General features: G+C 42.1%; 1 protein-coding gene across 1 annotated transcript in view; it reads right to left on the bottom strand.

Annotated features, from left to right (window-relative positions):
* Positions 1-21,273, bottom strand: part of PCP4 (Purkinje cell protein 4) — a 65,146-nt gene extending 43,873 nt beyond the window's left edge. Inside the window, exon 1 of the mRNA XM_020868940.2 lies at positions 21,164-21,273. Coding sequence (XP_020724599.1) covers positions 21,164-21,172 — 9 coding nt within the window. The 5' untranslated portion in view covers positions 21,173-21,273. The remainder of the gene's footprint in view (positions 1-21,163) is intronic.
* Positions 21,274-21,744: the final 471 nt, after the last annotated feature.

Genomic DNA, 21,744 nt, shown 5'->3' with positions numbered 1-21,744 from the left:
TGAAATCAGTGGTTTCTCAGTGACATGAAAGACCTCTTCTAAAGCAAAGGCCCCGAATTTGTCTGAAGAGCAGAAGAGACTCTCCTGTCAACATTGTGTGATCAGAACAGAATTGATGTAATTTCTTAGCACTGATCATTTTAAAATCATCTATGATTCTCCTGGTAATACTCCAAAAACTGAACATTTTAAAAATCCACCAATTTAATCCCTAAAGGTCAGAAGAGAACTTCAACTGGAAGGATTTCAAAGAAAGTCAAAAAGTTGGTTAAAAAGAAAATGATGGGATCTTCATGACAAAGGCATTAACCTTTATAATTCTTCCTATTTCTTCTGCCTTCTGATACTACATTCAGCTCGGAGCATTTTTATCCTGACCTTTATGTTAATAGAAGCAATTAGCATGGCTGTGTTGAGACAGGCCATCTATCCCTCATTTTTAGGGATTGGCAGTTTGTTTTATTGAAATTCACTTTATACTTTATCCTATAGCTATATATTTTAAATGAGTATTTTCTACCCTGAAACACTTTCTCCATGTCAATTTTCTTTTTCAGTAATACTATTTTCTACTTATATAAGTGAGACAGGGCCATAACAAAAATCTTAGAAAATAAATACACAAGGAAGAAAGCAAAACACTTGTAACCCAACTGTTTGGAGTTAATCTATGTTAACTATCCTATCACCCTCAGAAATTCTTTTTTAGGATAGTCTAAACCTCAGTTATAAGATTGTAAACATGTCAAGGCTCACCAACTATACAACTAAAAAGGATAATTTTTACTGTATATAAAATATACCTTAATAAAGTTGATTTTTAAAAAAGAAAGAAAAGAGTGTACTGTTTTCAGGCTGACCAGGCTCTGCAAGCCTTTCACTTAGCAGCTGTGTGACCCTGTGCGTGACACAGGACATCTCTGAGCCTCAATTACTGCTTCTATAAGCCAAAGATGATAATACACCCACATCATCAAGTTGTGAGAATTCAATGAGATTAAAACATTCACACTGCCTGGAGGAGATCCCTAAAAAAGTCAGCCTGCAAAGTAATGCAAAAGAGGCTTGGAAAGACAGCTGACTCTTTGTCCCCATTGTATTTTTCTTGCAGTATGTTAACAGCGACCCAGGGAGCTCAGCAAACTTGAGGAAGGAGGAAGCCCAGCCTTCATGTGCAGCCGGATGAACCCTGCAAAAGGGATTCCCTCGGCTTTTTCTGCACCTGTTCAGTTTCCTCTTCGTGGAGAATTCAAATAAATATGACTAAATTAAGCGTGTATTTCACATGTCTATGTGAGAATCCAAAGACAGAATATTGGTATTTATGATCTTTTTTTTTTTTCATAAAGTATGCAGCCTTCATCTGCTAGTCGTTAGATTGTGAATTTTAGCTGAATTTTCCTCTGCTTCTGCTGTGCATGTGTTTGTGTGTTTGGTATAAATCACTGCTTTTATTTTTTTCTAGAAAGAGAAGATGCAAGAAGAGAGTAGATATGATCAAAGAAGGAAGGTGGACGGAAGCCCTCTTTACATGTGTGCCTCTTACCTGATCAGCAGACTCTACCTGAGTCTGAGGTTGAATAAAAGCACATGTGGGTCGACTCAACCTGACTCAGCTGCCTTTGGAAACCCCACAGGTATGCAGGATGCTAGAACGGGGCTCCGGGACCCTTCAGACAGCTCTCTCTCCATAATTCACTCTGTGTGGGTATCCTGACTTATTTTATGTGTTTAGCTAACTTCACAGACTCTTGCCTGGACACTTGGTAAGAAAGGCAAAGCTTAGTCTCCGTGCATTGACTTCTCGTGAGGAAGCACTGATGCTGATTCAGCCCCATCCGCTACTCCGCGTGCCTCTCTGAGAGGGGCTGTTCTGGGCTTTAAGAGCTAGAGTCTTTCTTTTCTGGTAATAAAGAAAGAGCCAGGTTTTTGGTTGTTTTTTTTTTTCCCCAACTCAACTAAAACAAATATAGCTTCAGAACATGGTATGCACGACTGAGGTTGTGTACTTTGGGAAGAGAGGGCAAGGCTTTGTCCTAAATCAGCTGTCATGACTCAAGAAATGAACTGAATCCTAGCCCACTTCAGTGAGTTTGGATGAATATTTGAGGACCTATAGTAAGGAAATCTGGGCCTTCTGAGGTGGTGCTTGTGGTAAAGAACCTGTCTGCCGATGCAGGAGATGTTAGAGATGAAGGTTTGATCCCTGGTTCAGGAAGATTCCCTGGAGGAGGGCATGGCAATCCACTCCAGTACTCCTGCCTGGAGAATTCCACGGACAGAGGAGCCTGATAGTCTATGGTCCATAGGGTCTCAAAGAGTCAGACACGACTGAAGAGATTTAGCACAGCACAGTAAGAAAATCTAGGAAGCAGGAAAAAAATAGAGTAAACAATATAATTACAAATAATAAATTTTCACATATGCTTGTGTGAGTACATATTGCTGGTCCTGTTTAATAGCTTCAGTCATCTCTGACTCTTTGCGACCTATGGACTATAACCCACCAGGCTCCTCTGTCCATGGGATTCTCTAGGCAAGAATACTAGAGTGGGTTGCCATTTCCTCCTCCAGGGGATCTTCCCAACCCCGCTTCTCTTGCAATAGCAGGCAAATTCTTTACCACTGAGCCACCGGGGAAGTCTGTGAGTATATATACGTAGATATAAAATACAAATGGAGAATGAACCAAAAAAAGTGAATCGAGACAGATCAGAAAATGGTAGAAAAGCTATACTATATACAAAATAGATAACCAGTAAGAACTGACTGTATAGTACAGCGAACTCTATATTTTGTAATAACCTAGAAGGGAAAAGAATCTGAAAAAGACATATATAACTGAATCACTTTGTTGTATACCTGAAACTAATATAACACTGTAAATCAATTATGCTTCAATACAAAATGAATACATATAATGACTAAAAGAAAAAAGCTATATAAACCATTGGATCAGCAGCCCTTTGGAAAGCTGAAAATTCTAGCTCACTCTCCACTTAAAACACCACCCCCACCATCCAGCAGCACCAACCAACTCAGTCTAACGCCTCCACTTCCTTCACATTGATATTGCTGCAAATTTTATTTTTAAGTCCCTCAGAAATCCAGAACAACTTAATTTGCTGGAAAACCAGCCCAGATGTAACTGAGTTGAAGGTTGCCTTCCAGGGAGGGGGCTGTTACAAATGAAGGAAACTGATGCTGACAATTGATGCTTTTGAACTGGGGTGTTAGAGAAGACTCTTGAGAGTCCCTTGGACTGCAAGGCGATCCAACCAGTCCATCCTAAAGGAGGTCAGTCCTGGGTGTTCATTGGAAGGACTGATGTTGAAGCTGAAACTCCAATCCTTTGGCCACATGATGCGAAGAGCTGACTCATTGGAAAAGACCCTGATACTGGGAAAGATTGAGGGCAGGAGGGGACGACAGAGGATGAGATGACTGGATTGCATCATTGACTTGATGGTCATGGGTTTGGGTGGACTCCAGGAGTTGATAATGGACAGGGAGACCTGGTGTGCTTCGGTTCACGAGGTCGCAAAAAGTCGGACATGACTGAGCGACTGAACTGAACTGAACTGATGGTGCCAAACTGTTTCATGCCTGCACATACCAACCCTGGATCCTACTATGGTGAGAACTTTTATTTCCCAAGTGCAAACATCATCCTTTAATTGACCCTTGACACGTCTGCCCTCTGTATCCCCTGACATCACACAGGCAAGGAGAGAAGGGTGAGGACAGAGGGCTTAAGCGTAGGAAAACTCTGGACAAAATAGGCAGCTCGGAGTATTGATCAGAGTCAACAACCGCACTCAGTAAAGATATTTGGAATCCTAATTGGAGGAATTTTCCACATTGAGGTTATAGCTTAGCATTTATATGATCTTTTAAAAATGTATGATTTCCAAGTGTTTTGAACCAGTTTTATGACTCCATCCTCAGAACGGTCCTGTGGGGTCAACCAGAATCACTGATTTTTGTTCAAGCGTGTCCTTGAGTGGGCTTCTTCTGAGCTGGCCTGAAAACTCCATCTGATTCCTGGGTAAGACCCGCAAGCCACCTGCTTCCACGGTCAGGCGTGGGCCATTCCTAAAGCTCTGCTTGGATGGAGAGAAATTATATGTAAAAGGCTCCAGGCATGACAGAGGGCTATTGGAATTACATTTTATCACTCTGTCTCTCAGTTTGGTTTGGTCTGATTTTTTTGCTAAAAAGCAGCCAGGCAGCCCCCATGTCCGCACATCCCTGACCCCACATTACCGGGCTAGCCTTGTGGCCGAACAACCCAGCCAGGGTCCCTCCCGTAGCAGGGCCCCCACTGGTGTCATACTCTCAAAACTCTTCACCATGTTCAACATAGAACACCACATTTCTACTTTTCACTGTCCCCTAAATTGTGTCTGTGGTCCTGTCCCCACTGCTCCATCGCAGGCTCACCTGGGCCTCCCAGTTCTGAGCTTCGGTCACCTTGAAAGAGGTTCATGGCAGAAGTGGATGGGAGCAAGTGATGACAGGGCTGTGGCTTGTTTTAAAAATGAAAGTGTTAGTCACTCAGTCATGTCCCGCTCTTTGTGACCCCATGGACTGTAGCCGGCCAGGCTCTTCTGTCCATGGAATTCTCCAGGCAAGAATACTGGGGCGCTGTTGCTGCTGCTAAGTCGCTTCAGTCATGTCCGACTCTGTGCGACCCCATAGATGTCAGCCCACCAGGCTCCCCTGTCCCTGGGATTCTCCAGGCAAGGACACTGGAGTGGGTTGCCATTTCCTTCTCCAATGCATGAAAGTAAAAAGTGAAAGTGAAGTCGCTCAGTTGTGTCCGACTCTTAGCGACCCCATGGACTGCAGCTCACCAGGCTGCTCCGTCCTTGGGATTTTCCAGGCAAGAGTCCTGGAGTGGGTGCCGTTAGATTTTTTCATTTCTGACGGGGATCAGCTCGACTCCTCTGCTCTCATCCTGTCTCCTTGTCGTAACACTGAAGGGACACAGGAGCAGAGTGGGGTCCCCTCAGGGGGCTGCTCACAATCCGACAGCTACTTTACACTGCATTAATTTTTTTTTCAGGTGAGAACCCCAACTCTTCATCCAAAATTCAACTGTGAGGGCGCTCTCAAATGTAGATCAGCCAAATCTGATTCTCAGCAAGAATGCAGCAGAAAAAAGGATGACATGGAAATTCACAAAATAGTGCCCCCAAAGTGAACCAAATCCGCTTTGAAGCTGGGAAAGATTAAATCTAGATGGAAAAAATAACAGTGAACTTGCAGGAAGGATTTGGTGGCAATACAAATTGACAAATTGCTCTATCTGTTTTAAGAGGATATCTCAAAGAAGAAGTAAAATAGCTTTCTGAAGTATAGAACATTGCCAGAAATAATATTTTTGATGTGCCACTGTATTATATCGATATTTTGACAAGATTTGTGCATATGTGAAAACTGAGCTATAAATACAGGCATGAGCCATGCCCTGAACAAACTCCAAAGACAAGAAAATAATAATGGTTAAAGTTACTAGGGGGGACTTCCCTGGCGGTCCAGTGGTTAAAACTCCATGCTTCCCCCACAGAGGGAATGTTCTATCCCTGATCAGGAAACTAAGACCCCACAAGCCACATCACGTGGCCATAAAAAAAGGTCACCAGGAGGTCAAATACAAAGTGTATAATGATATTCTGCCATGCACAAACTCTAATACCCTCACGAAAGGTAGATTACAGGAATGTCTAAATTCATGTGGGCATTTCTAACAATTAGAACACAGAACTTAAAAAAAAAAAAAACACAATAGTCACAATTGCAAAAATCTTATTGACTGTCCTCATATAATCTGCTTCTAAATTACTGAACAGATTTATTTTCACTTCACACTTTTAAAGGAAGATGCGATAAGTCAATAGAACCTATCTCGTTATTGATAAGGATGGGGAAAATTCCAACATGTTTAAAGCAATTTATATCACTAAGCAGGAGTTAGAAATCAACTATTAGCAGCCCTCCATATCCAACAGTTCCAAATCTGGGATTCATCCAACCGCAGGTTTTAAATGCTTTTTGAAAATTCCAGAAAGTTCCCAAAAGCAAAACTTCAATTTGCTATATGCCAACAACTATTTACTTAGCATTTATATTGTATTTATAACTATTGACATGGCATTTACATTTTATTAGGTGTCATAAGTAATCTAGAAATAATTTAAAGTACATGGGAGGATATGTGTAGCTTATATACAAATATTAAGCCATTTTATATAAGGAACTTTATATAAGGAGAATCTTTGGATTGGTAACCATCTGTGCACAGGGTGGTCCTGGAAATAATCCTCCTTGGATACCTAGGGATAACTGAACAATATCCTAATGGATGTGCATCTATTCATTGGACTTCATGACTGTTCTAACATATATGACTTTTAAGATGAACCATTAGTTAGGCAGTTATTCAACCAATATGTATTGAGCCCCTGCTTTTGTCAGCACTGACTCTTTGGGGAAGTTTTCCTGATCACGTCCTTCTTGCCTTTCCCAGGCCAGCACGATGACCTTAACCAATGCTTCCCTGGCACTTGGTTTATACAGTGAGTAGACCCCTCTCATCCAGTTAATTTTATGTGATCCTATCTCCCCCTCTAGCCTATAAACTCTTTGAGGAGTGGGATCTGTTCACCTAGCATAATGTCCAACGTATAATGAATTCTTCATCCGTGTGGTTGAATGGTATGTGCTGGGGAGATAAAAGAGTGTAGAAGATACAATATCTGTCTTTTAAAGGTTTATAATCTAGAAGGCAGACAGAAATTTGACAAGATAAGTGATTACTGACTACAGGCATACCTTGTTTTATTATGCTTTGCTAATATCATACTTTTTACAAATGGAGTGTTGGTGGCAATCTTGCATAAAGCAAGTCTATTGGCATCACTTTTTCCAACAGCATTTGCTCACTTTGTGTCTCTGTGTCACATTTGGTAATTCTCACAATGTTTCAAATTTTTTATTACTGCTACTATATTGTCATGGTGATCTGTTATCAGTCACCTTTGATGTGAGTATAGCAAAATGATTACAACTCTCAGAAGGCTCAGTTACTGGTTACCATCTTTTTACCAACACCTTTTTAGTTAAGGTATGCAATTTTTCCTAGTCATAATGCTATTACATACTTAATAGACCACAGTATAGTGTAAGCATCACTTTTATATGCACTGGGAACCAAAAATGTTTCTGTGAGTTGCTTTATTGAGATTTTTGCTCTATCATGATGGTCTGGAACTGAACCCAAAATACCTCCAAGGACTGCCTGTATGTGCAGTAGGTTTGACCATAGAAAGGGACTCTGTTCCCTGAACAAACATTTTCTAAGTTTTTATAGAGAGTTCAGAGTGGTCTTACACATTCAAAGAGAGCCAATGAGGTGAGACAAGGAATGAAGGCCACTAGTATAAACTCAAAGTCAAGGAAACTCTGCCAGGTGACGCAGAAGAAAGCTTTGTGGGCAGAGACCTACATGATATTACACAAGAGTAGCAATACTGACATTAACCAACTTCATGTGTGACTGGGGGGGGGGAGGATTGAGGGGGGGTAGAGTGGAAAGTTGAATCTCTACAAGCAAAGGAGAAGCCCCAGTGAAGGAAAGAATGACTTTCTCAAGATTTCTGTGGTTTTTCTTTTTTAACTCAAGACTTGGGGGGGGGGGGAGGACAATATTATTTTTAATGTACTTCATGCCCAAGTCCTAAATGGAACTGGGACAGGTATAAAAGAAACTAGGCTATATCTAGGATATGTCAGAAAATGAGAAATTTAATAGGATAGGAAATGTGTAAGTGAAACCTAGCCTGACTTTTCCTTAAGAAGCTCTGTGATTTTGAATAAAATTAGCCTAGGGGCACTCAGTTCCCTATTTTAAATGACTATTTGGAATGAAATGAATATAGGGCCTCCTTTAATTCTCTGAATTCTAAGCAAGGCCATAGAAATGATCATCTTTCTCTAGGTTCAGAGTCTTTAAGCAAGCTGGTCACACCCCAGGAAGGGCAGAGCCACCATGTTCAGCCGCACAGGTTGTGCACTGTGCAAATCCAGGGAATGCCATTGACACGAAGTGCGGTGTGAGTGGCCTCTCTGGGGTTGTAGGGTGCTCAACACTTACAACCATGCATGGTGAAGAGAATTCTAGAATGTCTATTTATATCACTTTAGGATCTAAGATCAGTAAGAAGGAAATCAGATTTTATCAATAACTAATACCTGGGTTGATACCAACATCATCATTTGTGTGTGGGAAAGAGTGGGAATCCCACAACTAAGGATTGTTCAGAACTACCTCACTCTCCCCAACCCTGTTTTTTTAATTGAAGCATAGTTTTTTTAATTTTAGTTGGAGGATAATTGCTTTATAATGTTGCATTGGTTTCACACATTCATCCATCTCACTTCAGCTGACTCAAATTTGTTCCTTTTATTGGCTGAGTGATATTCCATTTTATATATATATATATATATACACACACCACATCTTCTTTATCCATTCATCTGTCTGTGGACATCTAGGTTGCTTCTATATCCTCGCTACTGTAAATTGTGTTGCAATGAACATTGGGGTACGTAAATTGAAGTGTGAAAGTGAAAGTTGCTCAGTTGTGTCTGACTCTCTGTGACTCCAAGGACTATACAGTCCATGGAACTCTCCAGGCCAGAATACTGAAGTGGGTAACCTTTCCCTTCTCCAGGGGATCTTCCCAACCCAGGGATCAAACCCAGGTCTCCCTCATTGCAGGGATATTCTTTACCAGCTGAGCCACAAGGGAAGCCCAAATTGAAGTATAGTTGATTAACAATGTTATGTTAGTTTCATGTGTACAACAAAGTGATTCAGACGTAAGTTGCTTCAATCAGGTTTGACTCTTTGCAACCCTATGGACCGTAGCCTGCCAGGCTCCTCTGTTCATGGGATCCTCCGAGCAAGAGTACTGGACTGGCAAGAGTACTGGAGAGGAGCAGGTTCTTTACCACTACTATATATATTATATGTGTGTGTGTGTGGGTGGGTGGGTGGGTGGGAGTCTGTTATATTGTTTCAGAATCTTTCCAATATTATGAGATATTGAATGTAGTTCCCTGTGCTATACAATGGGACCTTGTTGTTTACCTCTTTTATATATAGTAGTGTGTATCTGTTAATCCTAAACTCCTAATTTATCACTCTCACCCCACTTTCCCCTCTGGTAACCATGAGTTTGCTTTCTACAACGCCCTTGCTCTTGAATTGCTCTCTGAATAGCACTATGTGCTGCAATGCAGTTCCTTGGGCTCTGGTAAGAGGATTTATATTTATACAGTTTACCTTAGGTTAACCAACCTAATCTCCCCATAATGGGTAAGTGTCTTTAAAAATTCCTGCATAGTCACGATACAACACAGAGGAACTTGAGGACATGATGATAAGTAAAACAAGCCTGTTATAAAAAACATTGTATAATTATACTTCTATGTGGCACTTAAAGTAGTCAAATTCACTCATAGAGAAAGCAGAAAGCTGGTTAACAGGGGAGAGAGAAAGGGGAAGGGGGAGATGTTTAAAGGGTAGAATTTCAGTTTTACAAGGTGAGAAAGTTGGAGATCTGCTTCACAATAATGTAAATAGACAACACTGCAGAATTATACACTTGAAAATGAGTAAGATGGTAAATTTTATGATATGTATTCTCTACCAAATAAAAAAAATTCCTACATAAAATTTTCACAGATTGAAGATAATATTGATACTGCCAGCAAAGGGAAACAGTGGAATTGCTACCTAACCATTCTTCTATCACAATGTCTTCACAAGTGCCAACACGAGCTTAAAAACACAATCAACAAATTCAACTCAAAAGAAGTGCAGTTAACAACACTATTTGAATTAAAGATTTTTATACTTTCCACCAGGAATTACCTCTCACAAGTATATACGGTACCTGGAAATCTTGATTAGGGTTAATAAAGCCATTCGTCATGATTAACAAAATATCTAGTTTATCTCATCATATTCTTGTTCATTTTAAGGTTTATTTTTGTATGTTTTATAGCTGCACTTACTATATGAGCACATAAGCATGCATTAAGTGAAGTGAAAGTCACTCAGTCATGTCCGACTCTTGTGACCCCAAAGACTGTAGCCCACCAGGCTCCTCTGCCCATGGAATTTCTCAGGCAAGGATACTGGATAAATTATTATAAAATAAGTAAGTAAAAAATTATTGTGAGTGCATGCTCCAACTTTTTTCCTGAGAGGATGCACTGTCAAAATCTTTGAAGACTACACTCCTTGAGGATGGACACCCACGGTCACCATGGACACCATTCCATTGCTCTGTCATGGATCCACAGGAGGACTGCAGACATGGTTTCCCAGAAGTTGATAAGCTTTGAGTGTTACTTTAAACACTTGTGGATGGTTATTATTAGATTACCAACAGCTAGCGGTGGAAAAGTCAAAGAAATGAAAGGCAGGATAGCAATAGTTTCACTAAGGAGAGAACAGAATCATTTCAAAACCACCTTGAACTGTGTCAGGAAACAGTTCATATAGCATAATGGTTTGAAATTTTACTTGTTGCATTTCCACCTACAGCTCTTTGAGACACATGAAATAAGAGGATTCTCAAAAAGGGCTCAACATGCACCTCCATCTTGGATGTAGGCATGTTTGTGTCAACACCTGTCTACTAGTGATGTCTCACCCTCCCAAATGAGGAGACCACCATATTGGATGTTCTCAGGCTCACAGTTTGACCAATTTATGGCCTCAGGGAATCTTTTGCTCCTCAAACATGTATGGGGAAATGTGAAAAAGAAAAGCCTAAGTACAATTAGCCATCTTGCCATGCTCAAGAAAATGAAATGATAATTTCCTAACAACTCATAATTAAGCAGTGCATGCTAAGTCTCTTCAGTCGTATCCAACTCTTTGCAATCCTATGGACTGTAGCCCACAAGGCTCCTCAGTCCAAGGGATTCTCCAGGCAAGAATACTGGAGTGGGTTGCCCACTTCCTTCTCCAGAGGATCTTACCAACCCAGGGACTGAACCCATGTTCCTTATGTCTCCTGCACTGGCAGGTGGGTTCTTTACCACTAGTGCCACCTGGGAAGCCCAGGAAAATAGTTTTCCTTGACCAGGAATCAAACCCTGGCCACAGCAGTGGGAGAGCCGAATCCTAACCACTAGACCATGAGGAAACAGTGAATCACTAGCATCAAGGAAACAGTGAATACTACCTAATAAGGAAATGATAGGTCACAAATCAACAGTTAGAACTGGATATGGAACAACAGACTGGTTCCAAATAGGAAAAGGAGTACATCAAGGCTGTATATTGTCACCCTGCTTACTTAACTTATATGCAGAGTACATCATTAGAAACTCTGGGTTGAAGCACAAGCTGGAATCAAGATTGCTGGGAGAAATATCAATAACCTCAGATATGCAGATGGCACCACCCTTATGGCAGAAAGTGAAAAACTAAAGAGCCTCTTGATGAAAGTGAAAGAAGAGAGTGAAAAAGTTGGCCTAAAGCTCAACATTCAGAAAACTAAGATCATGGCATCCGGTCCCATCACTTCATGGCAAACAGATGGAGAAACAGTGGAAACAGTGGCAGACTTTAATTTTGGGGGCTCCCAAATCACTGCAGATGGTGACTGCAGCCATGAAATTAAAAGACACCTGCTCCTTGGAAGAAAAGCTATGACCAATCTAGACAGCATATTAAAAAGCAGAGACATTACTTTGCCAACAAAGGTCTGTCTAGTTAAAGCTATAGCTTTTCCAGTGGTCATATATGGATGTGAGACTTGGACTATAAAGAAAGCTGAGCACAGAAGAATTGATGTTTTTGAACTGTGGTGTTGGAGAAGACTCTGGAGAGTCCTTTGTACTACAAGGAGATCCAACGAGTCCATCCTAAAGGAGATCAGTCCTGAGTGTTCATTGGAAGGGCTGATGTTGAAGCTGAAACTCCAGTACTTTGGCCACCTGATGCAAACAGCTAACTCATCTGAAAAGATCCTGATGCTGGGAAAGATTGAAAGCAGGAGGAGAAGGGGATTACAGAGGATGAGATGGTTGGATGGCATCACCGACTCAATGGATATGAGTTTGAGTAAACTCCAGGAGTTGATGGTGGACAGGGAGGCCTGGTGTGCTACAGTCCATGGGGTCACAGAGAGTCAGACATGACTGAATGACTGAGCTGAACTGATACCTAAGAATTGTAAATTAAAATAAGTGTTATTTATAAATTAGTTTTTAAACACTGAAACTTAGCCACATGGTGTACAGAAAAGTTATTGGCTAAAAAAATTTTCAAAAAAGATCTTGAGAATAGGAAAGAACTTATTTCTTTATCTTTACTCCCTGTTTGGCTAAGATCAATGTTAATGAGTAGTCTATTGTCAATCTCTGGTGCTCTCTTCTCAGGCATTGCATAAAATTAAAATATAATATGAGCTTATGGTTACTGAGAAGACTCTTGAGAGTCTCTTGGATTGCAAGGAAATCAAACCAGTCAATCCTAAAGGAAATCAGTCCTGAATATTCATTGGAAGGACTGATGTTGAAGCTGAAGCACCAATACTTTGGCCACCTGATGTAAAGAACGGACTCATTGGAAAAGACTCTGATGCTAAGAAAGATTGAAGGCAGGAAAAGGGGATGACAGAAGATGAGATGGTTGGATGGCATCACCAACTCGACGGACATGAATTTGAGCAAGCTCCAGGAGTCGCAAAGAGTCGGACACGACCGAGCAACTGAACTGAACTGAATGGTTACCAAGAGGATAGGGTTGGAGGAAGAGTAAATTGGGACTTTGGGATTGATTTCTATATTTGGGACACACTTCTATATTTAAAATAGATAACCAAAGACAACAGCAAAGTAACTAGTCACTTCATTAGAACTTTGGCCATGGCACAGGGGTAGTATTATTATGGGGGCAGACGACCATCTCTTTTGCTGAGTCATTCCACAGCAGCTTTAGATAGTACTAGCTGGAAAAGCATGGTCTCTGGTCAACCCAGATACAAACTCACCTGTCAAATCATCACAAACAAGTATTAAAAACACTAACATGCAGAAGATATTCCAGGCCATTGGGCGAAAGATTGCAGTATGGATGACTTGACATATTTCAGTCTTGGGAAACCCACCATTGTCCTCAAACTGGAGAGGGAAAACCACTCAGCAAAGGACCCCCTGTTCTCCGTTATAGCTCCATTATGGTATGAAAATGGCCCCATTTGAAAGTTCATCATTTCATACTTTTTGGTTTCTTCCCCTTAGATGTCCTGCAAGGCCATTTTCAATCTGTGGATGATTACCTTCCTGTTTTATGATTCTACTTTGTCTTCCTTTTATTTATAAAGAGGCAGTTTGAGAGTAAAATATAAAATAATGGCATTTAGTGGGTGACTGATTTTTCCACAATGTTATAAATATGGCCATGCATTTCCCTTTCAAAAATGAATGAGAAGTATTTCAGTGAGATTCTGAAGCATAAATGTAGGGCAATTTGCAAGGCACAAATGACATTCAAGCAGATTGATGCCTGGGTAACTCGTTGTTCATGTAAAACAGCCCTGAAATAGATGCTGGTTTATAGGTCTGGACCTTTGATGGGCGTGGCAAGCTTGTTTGGCTTATGACACAGAACGATGAGCTATACAACATTCTTGTGTGTGTGCTCATTTGTGTCCAACTCTTTGTGACCCCATGGACTGTAGCCCACAAAGCTCCTCTGTCCGTGGGATTTTCCAGACTAGAATACTGGAGTGGAGTGCCATTTCCTATCCCAGCGGATCTTCCCAACCCAGGATTGAACCCACGTCTTTTGCATCTCCTACACTGGCAGGAGGATTCTTTACCACAGTGCCACCTGATACATTCATGTATCCATACCCAAAAGGCACCTATATTAAATCAAACGAACAGCATTTTGCCATTCATTATTTATACCTCACTTCATTCCAAAGGCTGGAAGAATGATAAGTAGTTTATGAGTGGGGAATATAGGAAAATGGATGCAGACCCCATAGACTGCACAGTGTCCTGGATTCACAATTCAATGTTCAGCTTCCAGGAGAACAAATATGAATTGATGTCTTTTGCATATGAATTGTCCTATATTCCTATTTCAAATATAAAGTACTCTGAAAAATGTAAACACACAACTATAATTAAAATATTTGTTTTAATGAATATTAACATTGGCACTCCATTAACTATTATGGTATGAATATGCAACTATAATTGAACTATTTGTTTTATTTAGGATTAACATTGGGGCTTCATTTTTAGTATTAATTATAGTATTTAAATACGCAGCTTGCTTTCTGTATTCTATATTGTGCCTTCAACAATATTCCAGAATTTATGGTTTGGCTATGATTGGGCATACGGAGCTAACTTACTAAAGATCAGTTTGGACTACCTCTTATTCACCCTTAACCCCTAACTGTCAAATTGGTTTTCTATTTCAATACAATGGGCCTTCTTCAAGGTAGAAGTGAGCTCTGCCACCTTGGGCTATCATCACTTTTGTCTGAATTTCACAGACATTATCTGAAGCAAAATAGTTTCAATGGAGAAAAGCCCCAAACTGAAGGATATTAGAATTCTCCATTCTTCCGTCAGCTCCCTAATTTCCTTGACATTTTCCAAAATGTCAAGAGTTCTTTCTATTGAGATTCTTCTGGTTTTTTCTCATTTTCTTTGCCAGCCATGAAAGCGTTTATTTGACATGTATAACAATGCACCCATTTCCAATTTAAAAGGATTTAAATGGCAAACACAGGTTTCAAACCTGGAGGTAAAGAACAAAAGAGAGAAATTTTTCTCTCCAAATCTACCCAGACCACAAATCTCAACAGTTAGAACACAGGGTGCTGGTCTGTTGGTTATAATAACTGATAAATCCACACCCCAAAAGCCATTTGATCTGATTTCATCCAGTAACTGAACTTCCCCAAGTGCCAAACCAGGATCTGGGTCTGTGGATGACATCAGAAAGTTCACAGTCCAGGTAGGATAATTCTAATACATAAAATGCAGCCCATACTAGCTATGGTCTGAATGTTTGTGTCCTGCCAAAATTCAAATGTTGCAATCATAACACCCAAAGGTGGTGGAATTAGGAGGTGATTAGGTTGTGAGGTTGGAGCCCTCATGAATGAGATTTTGAGATTTTGTCACTTTGTTGTTTAGTTGCTAAGCCGTGTCTGATTCTTTGCAACCCCATGGACTATAGGATAGGCTCCTCTGTCCATGGGATTTTCTAGATAAGAATACTGGAATGGGTTGCCATTTCCTTCTCCAGAGGAGCATCCCAACCCAGGGATAGAACCCACAACTTCTGTGTCTCCTGCATTGGCAGGCGGATTCTTTACCTCTAGTGCCACCTGGGAAGCCCAAGGACTTAATAGCCATATTTAAACACCCCAGTATAACAGAGATGCACTAAGAACCATGGCAACCCACTCCAGTGTTCTTGCCTGCATTGCAAGTGGATTCTTTTACTGCTGAGCCACCTGCGAAGCCCATAAATGGAATTAGTGCCTTTATCAAAAAGACCCCAGAGGACTCCCTTGCCCCTTCTACCAGGTAAGGATACGCTGGGAAATCTGCAACCCAAAAGAGACCCATCACCTGAGGATGCCAACACCCTGATCTCAGACTACCAGCCTCCAGCACTGTGAGCAATAAATTTCTATTTTTTATAAGCCACTCAGTCTGTGGTATTTTACTACAGCAGCCCAGACAGATTAAGATAACACTTTAACAGCATGATCTTTAATGCACTGTTTTATAAAAATATCAATCAAATACAATATAAACCTGTGCATATGCATCCCCTAGAATCTTTCTATTCCCCACTCTGAAGCCTTTTCTAGAAAGTCATTCTAAATTAATGGAAAGCCCCAAGCTTGGGTTCATGATGTTATTCAGATGCTCAAATAGTCCAGTGTGCCCAGCGAACCAAGAACAGAAAAAACCCAAACAAACTGTGAATGCCTTCCACCTCTGACAACACTTCTGACAGAGTTCTGAGAGCAGAAATTAGAATTTTTAAAAATAATGCAGAGAACGTGTTCATCATAAATTCAAGGCACTTTCCATTACAAAAGCCCATGTTTCCTCTTCATCTTGATCACATTATTCCACTAAACCTCTAATTGTGAGTCATTTATTCAATTTTTCTTTCTAAAAAATATCATACATCTTGTATTCTGTCATTCTTAGAATTCAAGAGAGAAAAACAAGGAGACTTCTTAATCCCACAGCCTCCGTTAATGAAATGCAGGATTGGGGAAATCAATCTTAGAGCAATCCATTACCATCATCAGCCCAACAAACACACTTTCTTGCTTCACTGGCCTCTTCCTACTTAGGAAATGTTGAACCTCAGACCCAAGTTGTAATTGGAGTCTTTCGAGACCTAATGTCCCCAGTTAGAACATCTATCATTCTATGATCCAGCAAAACCATATGCATCTTGCTGGGTCTTCCTGTATCTCAGCTGCAGGGCCATCCCCAAATGAGGTTAAAATTGCCTAAGAGGTTGAATTTTCATTTGACCTTTTCTTGTTAAGCCTTTGAAGCCAGTTGCAAAATCCACATTTTGTGCAGGTATCCTCAGTATCTGTACTTAGCTGGTCTAAATTATACAGCTCCTTGCAAATCTATTACTCACACATTGGCATCTCTTTCAGCTTACTATTACATCATAGGAAACACACAACTATGCTAATTTTCACTTTAGACCTGTTTCATCTTACTATTTCTCTCTCCAAAGGATTAATTACCCTGAATGCTGGTTAGGTAAACCCTAAACCAGTGTCATATGCAAATTTTAAACCAATGGCTACCTTTGAAAAATAAAGTCATGTCTTGTCCATCCTCTTTACCCCTGATATAAGTGGCATAGTTTCTCCCTTGCAGTCTCTTTCCAAAACAGTGCTGTTCACTGCTTGCTTCTTGCTTCAGAGATTTATTGTACCAGGCAAGTAGCTTCTGATTCAGTGCTAAGGATACACTGTGTGTGTCTGTTGCCCAGTCATGTCCAACTCTTTGTGACCCCAAGAACTGTAGCCTTCCAGGCTCCTCTGTCCGTGGAATTTTCCAGGCAAGAACACTGGAGTGATTTACTATTTCCTTCTCCAGGGAACCTTCCCAACCCAGGGCTAGAACCTGCTTCTTTTATGTCTCCTGCATTGACAGGAAGGTTCTTTACCACCAGCGCCACCTGGGATACACATGAGGATTTAAAGATTTGCCCTTTTAATTCCTCATTGTCTTCAAACCAGGCCTGGACAGTGCAGTCCTTTTGTCGTGGCCAACGTCTGGATGGGAGAAAAGCCCAGAAACCTGGCACCAAATTGCAACATCCCATCAAAGCCGATGCTAGGAAAGAGACCGTGAACAGCAACATGAAAGGGTCAGGAGAACACTTTCCCAAAGGGGTTTCAAGTCTAATTCACAGCTGTCAAGGATGTATTATGCAATGGGGAACACCCTACCACCTCACAAAAAGAACGTGTCATTTTGCAAAGCCACTCTCCAAATATGTGCCGTTATACGTTACATTCTTGCTCCTGGCTCTACTAAATCAGTTCTTTTGAAAAGCAACTTAAAAAGACACCTGCATGAGAAAATGGGACTGACTGTCATCATTGGCGGAACTTATTTCAAATGGTATTATTAGGTCACTAAACAAAGGGAGCCTTTTTCCTCCCCCTGTGTGGGAAATCCGGTGGGGAAAGATGAGTGCATTTTGTAAACTTCAGCCGTGGTGGTTAGGATTTCTGATCCAGCAAATGTACCTAAGCCTGCATCTTGATCCCTGCTAAGTGATCTTGCAGCTCATCTCGTAGATTGCTCTAGGCACCTCTGACATACTTTAATACCGAAATGCAAATTAGACACCTCCGCCAACCACCTCCACTCTGTCACGTTGCCCTAAATTTGGACTTTACTTGCCTTGCTACACGTGAGCTGCTCTTTTCAATCACATGCCATGTCCCCCATAAAGCACTGTCAAAAGGGAAAAAGAAGATGTTGTATTGTCCTAAAGTCACCCAATTTGAAGCAAGCTGTAGACTCAATCCCCTCATGAAAGGCTGCAAGAACTCAGAGAGCCCACTCTGGGGAGCATTTAGCCATTGGGTAGCCTCTCCTCCCAGGCCAGCTGTGAACCTCAGAATTTCTAGAGCAGGAGATAAACCTGAACATCTGGAGCAGGAATGAGGTGCCCATCAGACTCAAATAAAACCCAAAGTCATTGGAAAGTCTGAGAAAATCCACTGCTTTGGCTCTCTGGGGTAATTAGCTACATGGGTAAGTAAATGATCATTTGAAATCCACACCCGCCAGAGAGTTATTAAAAGCAGGAGCCACATGAAATTCATCTAACTAAAGACAAGCTTGAGGAGAAGGGAGGGGAGATCCAGTCCTCTACACAAAAGGAGCTTCTGTTCAACTTTATTAAACGTTTTAAGTAGATTTAAGTTTGAGTCAAAGGACCAATTCCCACTCTCCGAAGAGAACACTCCCGAGAAGCTGGGAGATGAGTTAGGGAGTTGGTCGCCCAGAGGACGGAGCTGCATGTGACCCGAGCAGGGAACCCGCGTGGGAAGGAGGAAGGTAGGGGAGCTGGATTGAGGCAGGTGGCAGCAAAGGGAGGTCAAGGTGTGAGACGATGCAGGATTTTATCAACATTAAAGGAAGGAGGCAGAGTTCTTGGACCAGCCTGGCAAGGCATCTGACGGATGCTGGGGGGCAGGGCCGTGGCTGCAGAACTGCCCTAATTACAGGTTCAGCAGAAATGAGGTTGTGATCCTAATGATGGGTGAGCTCTGGGATACTTGCTATCTCCCTGAGGATCCACAGTTAAATGAACACCAACAAGCTGAGGCATTCTAGAAAGCTCCAGATGCTGAGCAAGGAAACTCTGCTGAAGATGGGGTGACAGCCAGAGGGGGAACCAGCAGAAAATTCCCCACTCCTGAAGAGTCCCCTTTAGACAACCTGATCGAACATAGGGAGGACCCTGGGCTGCCCAGGTTTCCAAGCCCTTCTACATGAACCTATTAAGTTGTATATAAAAACCCCACTCCACACAGTTGTTCCTGCTATTCGCAAGCAAGATGAGCTGGTGCAAACAGAGAAGCTTCTGAAATCTCCGCTGAGTCTGCAGAAAGCCCCTCATGTGAGCATTCAGGACCAGGAGGCCCAGCTTCCTGGCCTTGCTCCCCACCCTCACCCCCGCCCTCCACCTCTTTCTCCTTCTCTGGCACCCATAGTTCACATGGACCAGGAAATTCCATGTGCCATTTGGACATCAAGACCCACTCAAGTCCTGACTCTACCCTTCACGAGCTGGTAGCTTTGAGCCAACTGATCTTGACCTGTGCCTCAGTCTCCTCATCCATCAGTTGGGAATCATAACAGCACCCACTTATTCCCAGATGGCACTAGTGGGGAAGGACCCCCATGCCATTGCGGGAGACATGAGACCTTCAGTTGGGAAGATCCCCTGTAGGAAAGCACGGCAACCCACTCAATATTCTTGCCTGGAGAATCTCATGGACAGAGGAGCCTGGAAGGCTGCAGTCCATAGTGTCACACAGAGTCAGACACGACTGAAGCAACTTAGCACGCACATGGTAATTCTATTCTAATTCATGGGGTTGTAAGGAAGTTCAAATAAGACAACTAGGTACCCCGCTTGGTTCTAAGGATGCTGCACAAACAGGAGCTGCCATGGCGGTCACCGTTGTTGCTACTGGAATAACCCTGCCTTCCCCTCTTCCACCCATACTTGCCCTCTTCCTTGCCCTTGGCTCCATCCCAAACCCAATTCCTAAATCTCATAACGCTTTGCCTGCTCCGTCTTCCTGTCATGCTTATATCAAAAGTCACCCATCAGAGAAATGAAACCAGGAAAGAGGCATTTTTTTGCTGAAGTTGTTAATTTTACTGTATATATGTATGTATATATATGTAAGTCATTCAGTCATGTCCGACTCTTTGTGACCCCATAGACTGTAGCCCACCAGGCTCCTCTGTCCATGGGATTTTCCAGGCAAGAAATACTGGAGTGGGTTGCCATTCCCTTCTCCGGGGATCTTCCCAACCCAGGGATCAAACCCAGGTCTCCTGCATTGCAGACAATCCTTTATATCAAAAATCACCCATTAGACATATGAAAGCAGGAAAGAGGCATTTTATTTTTGAAGTTGCTAATTTTACTGTAGATTTCCAAAAAAGGTTCACCCGTCTGTTAAAAAAAGAAGACAGACAAAATAAAAGATCTAAAAAGTAACGATTTAAGTGCCAACCAAAAGGAAATGAAAGTGGATTTGTCTTGGTTACCAAGTACAAATTAGAAGGTGATGCTATACAATACCAAATCTGCCTTTTTGTAAAGACAGAGAATACAATCTTTTTAAAAATACAGTCAACATTCAGTTTGCCCCCCAACAAACTCTCCTCTGCGTAAACAGAGGCAGCGCAGTGACTTTCAGTTGAAAACTGTAGCCCCTCTTCCCCCAGGGTCTCTCCCATGTTAGACCCACACACCCATACACACAGATTTCTCGTGGTTCATTGGACTTGCATTTCTCTCCTGGTTTTACTCTGATTAACTGCAGATGTAGTTTGTACAGGCAAGGTTTCCACAGGACCAAGCAATGCAAACCTTCCCTTGCTTCTCTTCCAAGGCTGACTTTCACCAGATGGCCAGCCTGCTCACATTCTGAAAGGCACCCATCGAGGAAGACGTGAAGACCCACACACCGCAAGAGGACAAATCTTTGCAAGAGACTAAAAACACTCACTCAGCCTTCTCTCCTGAGGTCTAAATCCCAAAGCACTTTCCAACTCACAATTCAATCAGAAGCAAACAATGAATCCCTTTCATTTTGAATTTGTAAAAGTTGCAACTTAACCAATTTTTGCACTTGCCGTGCAAACCCAGATAGGAACAGAGTCAGTCTTCCAGGTAAATAGCTCCAGGGTCGACGTGCTCTCACCACTCAGAAGACCTTCACATTTTCTGAGTGTAACTTTGCCCCATCTCACCCCCAGGCTTCCCTCCCAGAGTGGAAGCCCCACTCACCTCACTCATGATGCTGTAACAACGGGCAGCTCCGTATCCCCACCGGCCACACGGAGAGCACTGCTCAGGGGTCGCTGCTCCCCGTTCTGGCTTTTCTCTTAAAAAGGGCTGCCGGGTGGCATCATGCTTTCTCTGAGCCAATGAGATTCATTCACCTGTCTGAACGCCTGGCAGATATCGGAGAGCTCCCAGGGCCACCTAGTGGAGCAAAGGAGAAAGGCAGGCTGGGTCAGGGCTCCAAGCCCCGCCAGGGAGGAAAAGAAAGGACAGATGACAAGATAGTCCAGGTAGGAAGCACAGAGATCACAGATTTGTCACTCTTCATAATTTCAAGGAGCACGGGATTTAGATATGTGGAAAATGCACTTTCAATGTCAGCGAGCAGAAGGTTTGTTTTTGGAAGGAAGAGCAGTTCTGAAAATCCTGATGCCAGTCACCCAACAACACCCAGGTTTGCTTGGAAGGCGCCTGCGCTTTGTAGCACAATCTCAGCTTTCAGAGTTGAACATTTTCTGCTCCTCCTTCTCCAACGCCAAATCTGCCAGCCTGCCTGCGCCCCAGGTACTCATCTCCAGCAGGAG

This window comes from Odocoileus virginianus, chromosome 4, assembly GCF_023699985.2.
Source record: "Odocoileus virginianus isolate 20LAN1187 ecotype Illinois chromosome 4, Ovbor_1.2, whole genome shotgun sequence".
In the NCBI taxonomy this organism is placed as follows: domain Eukaryota; kingdom Metazoa; phylum Chordata; class Mammalia; order Artiodactyla; family Cervidae; genus Odocoileus; species Odocoileus virginianus.
This window is presented reverse-complemented; position numbering and strand designations above follow the sequence as displayed.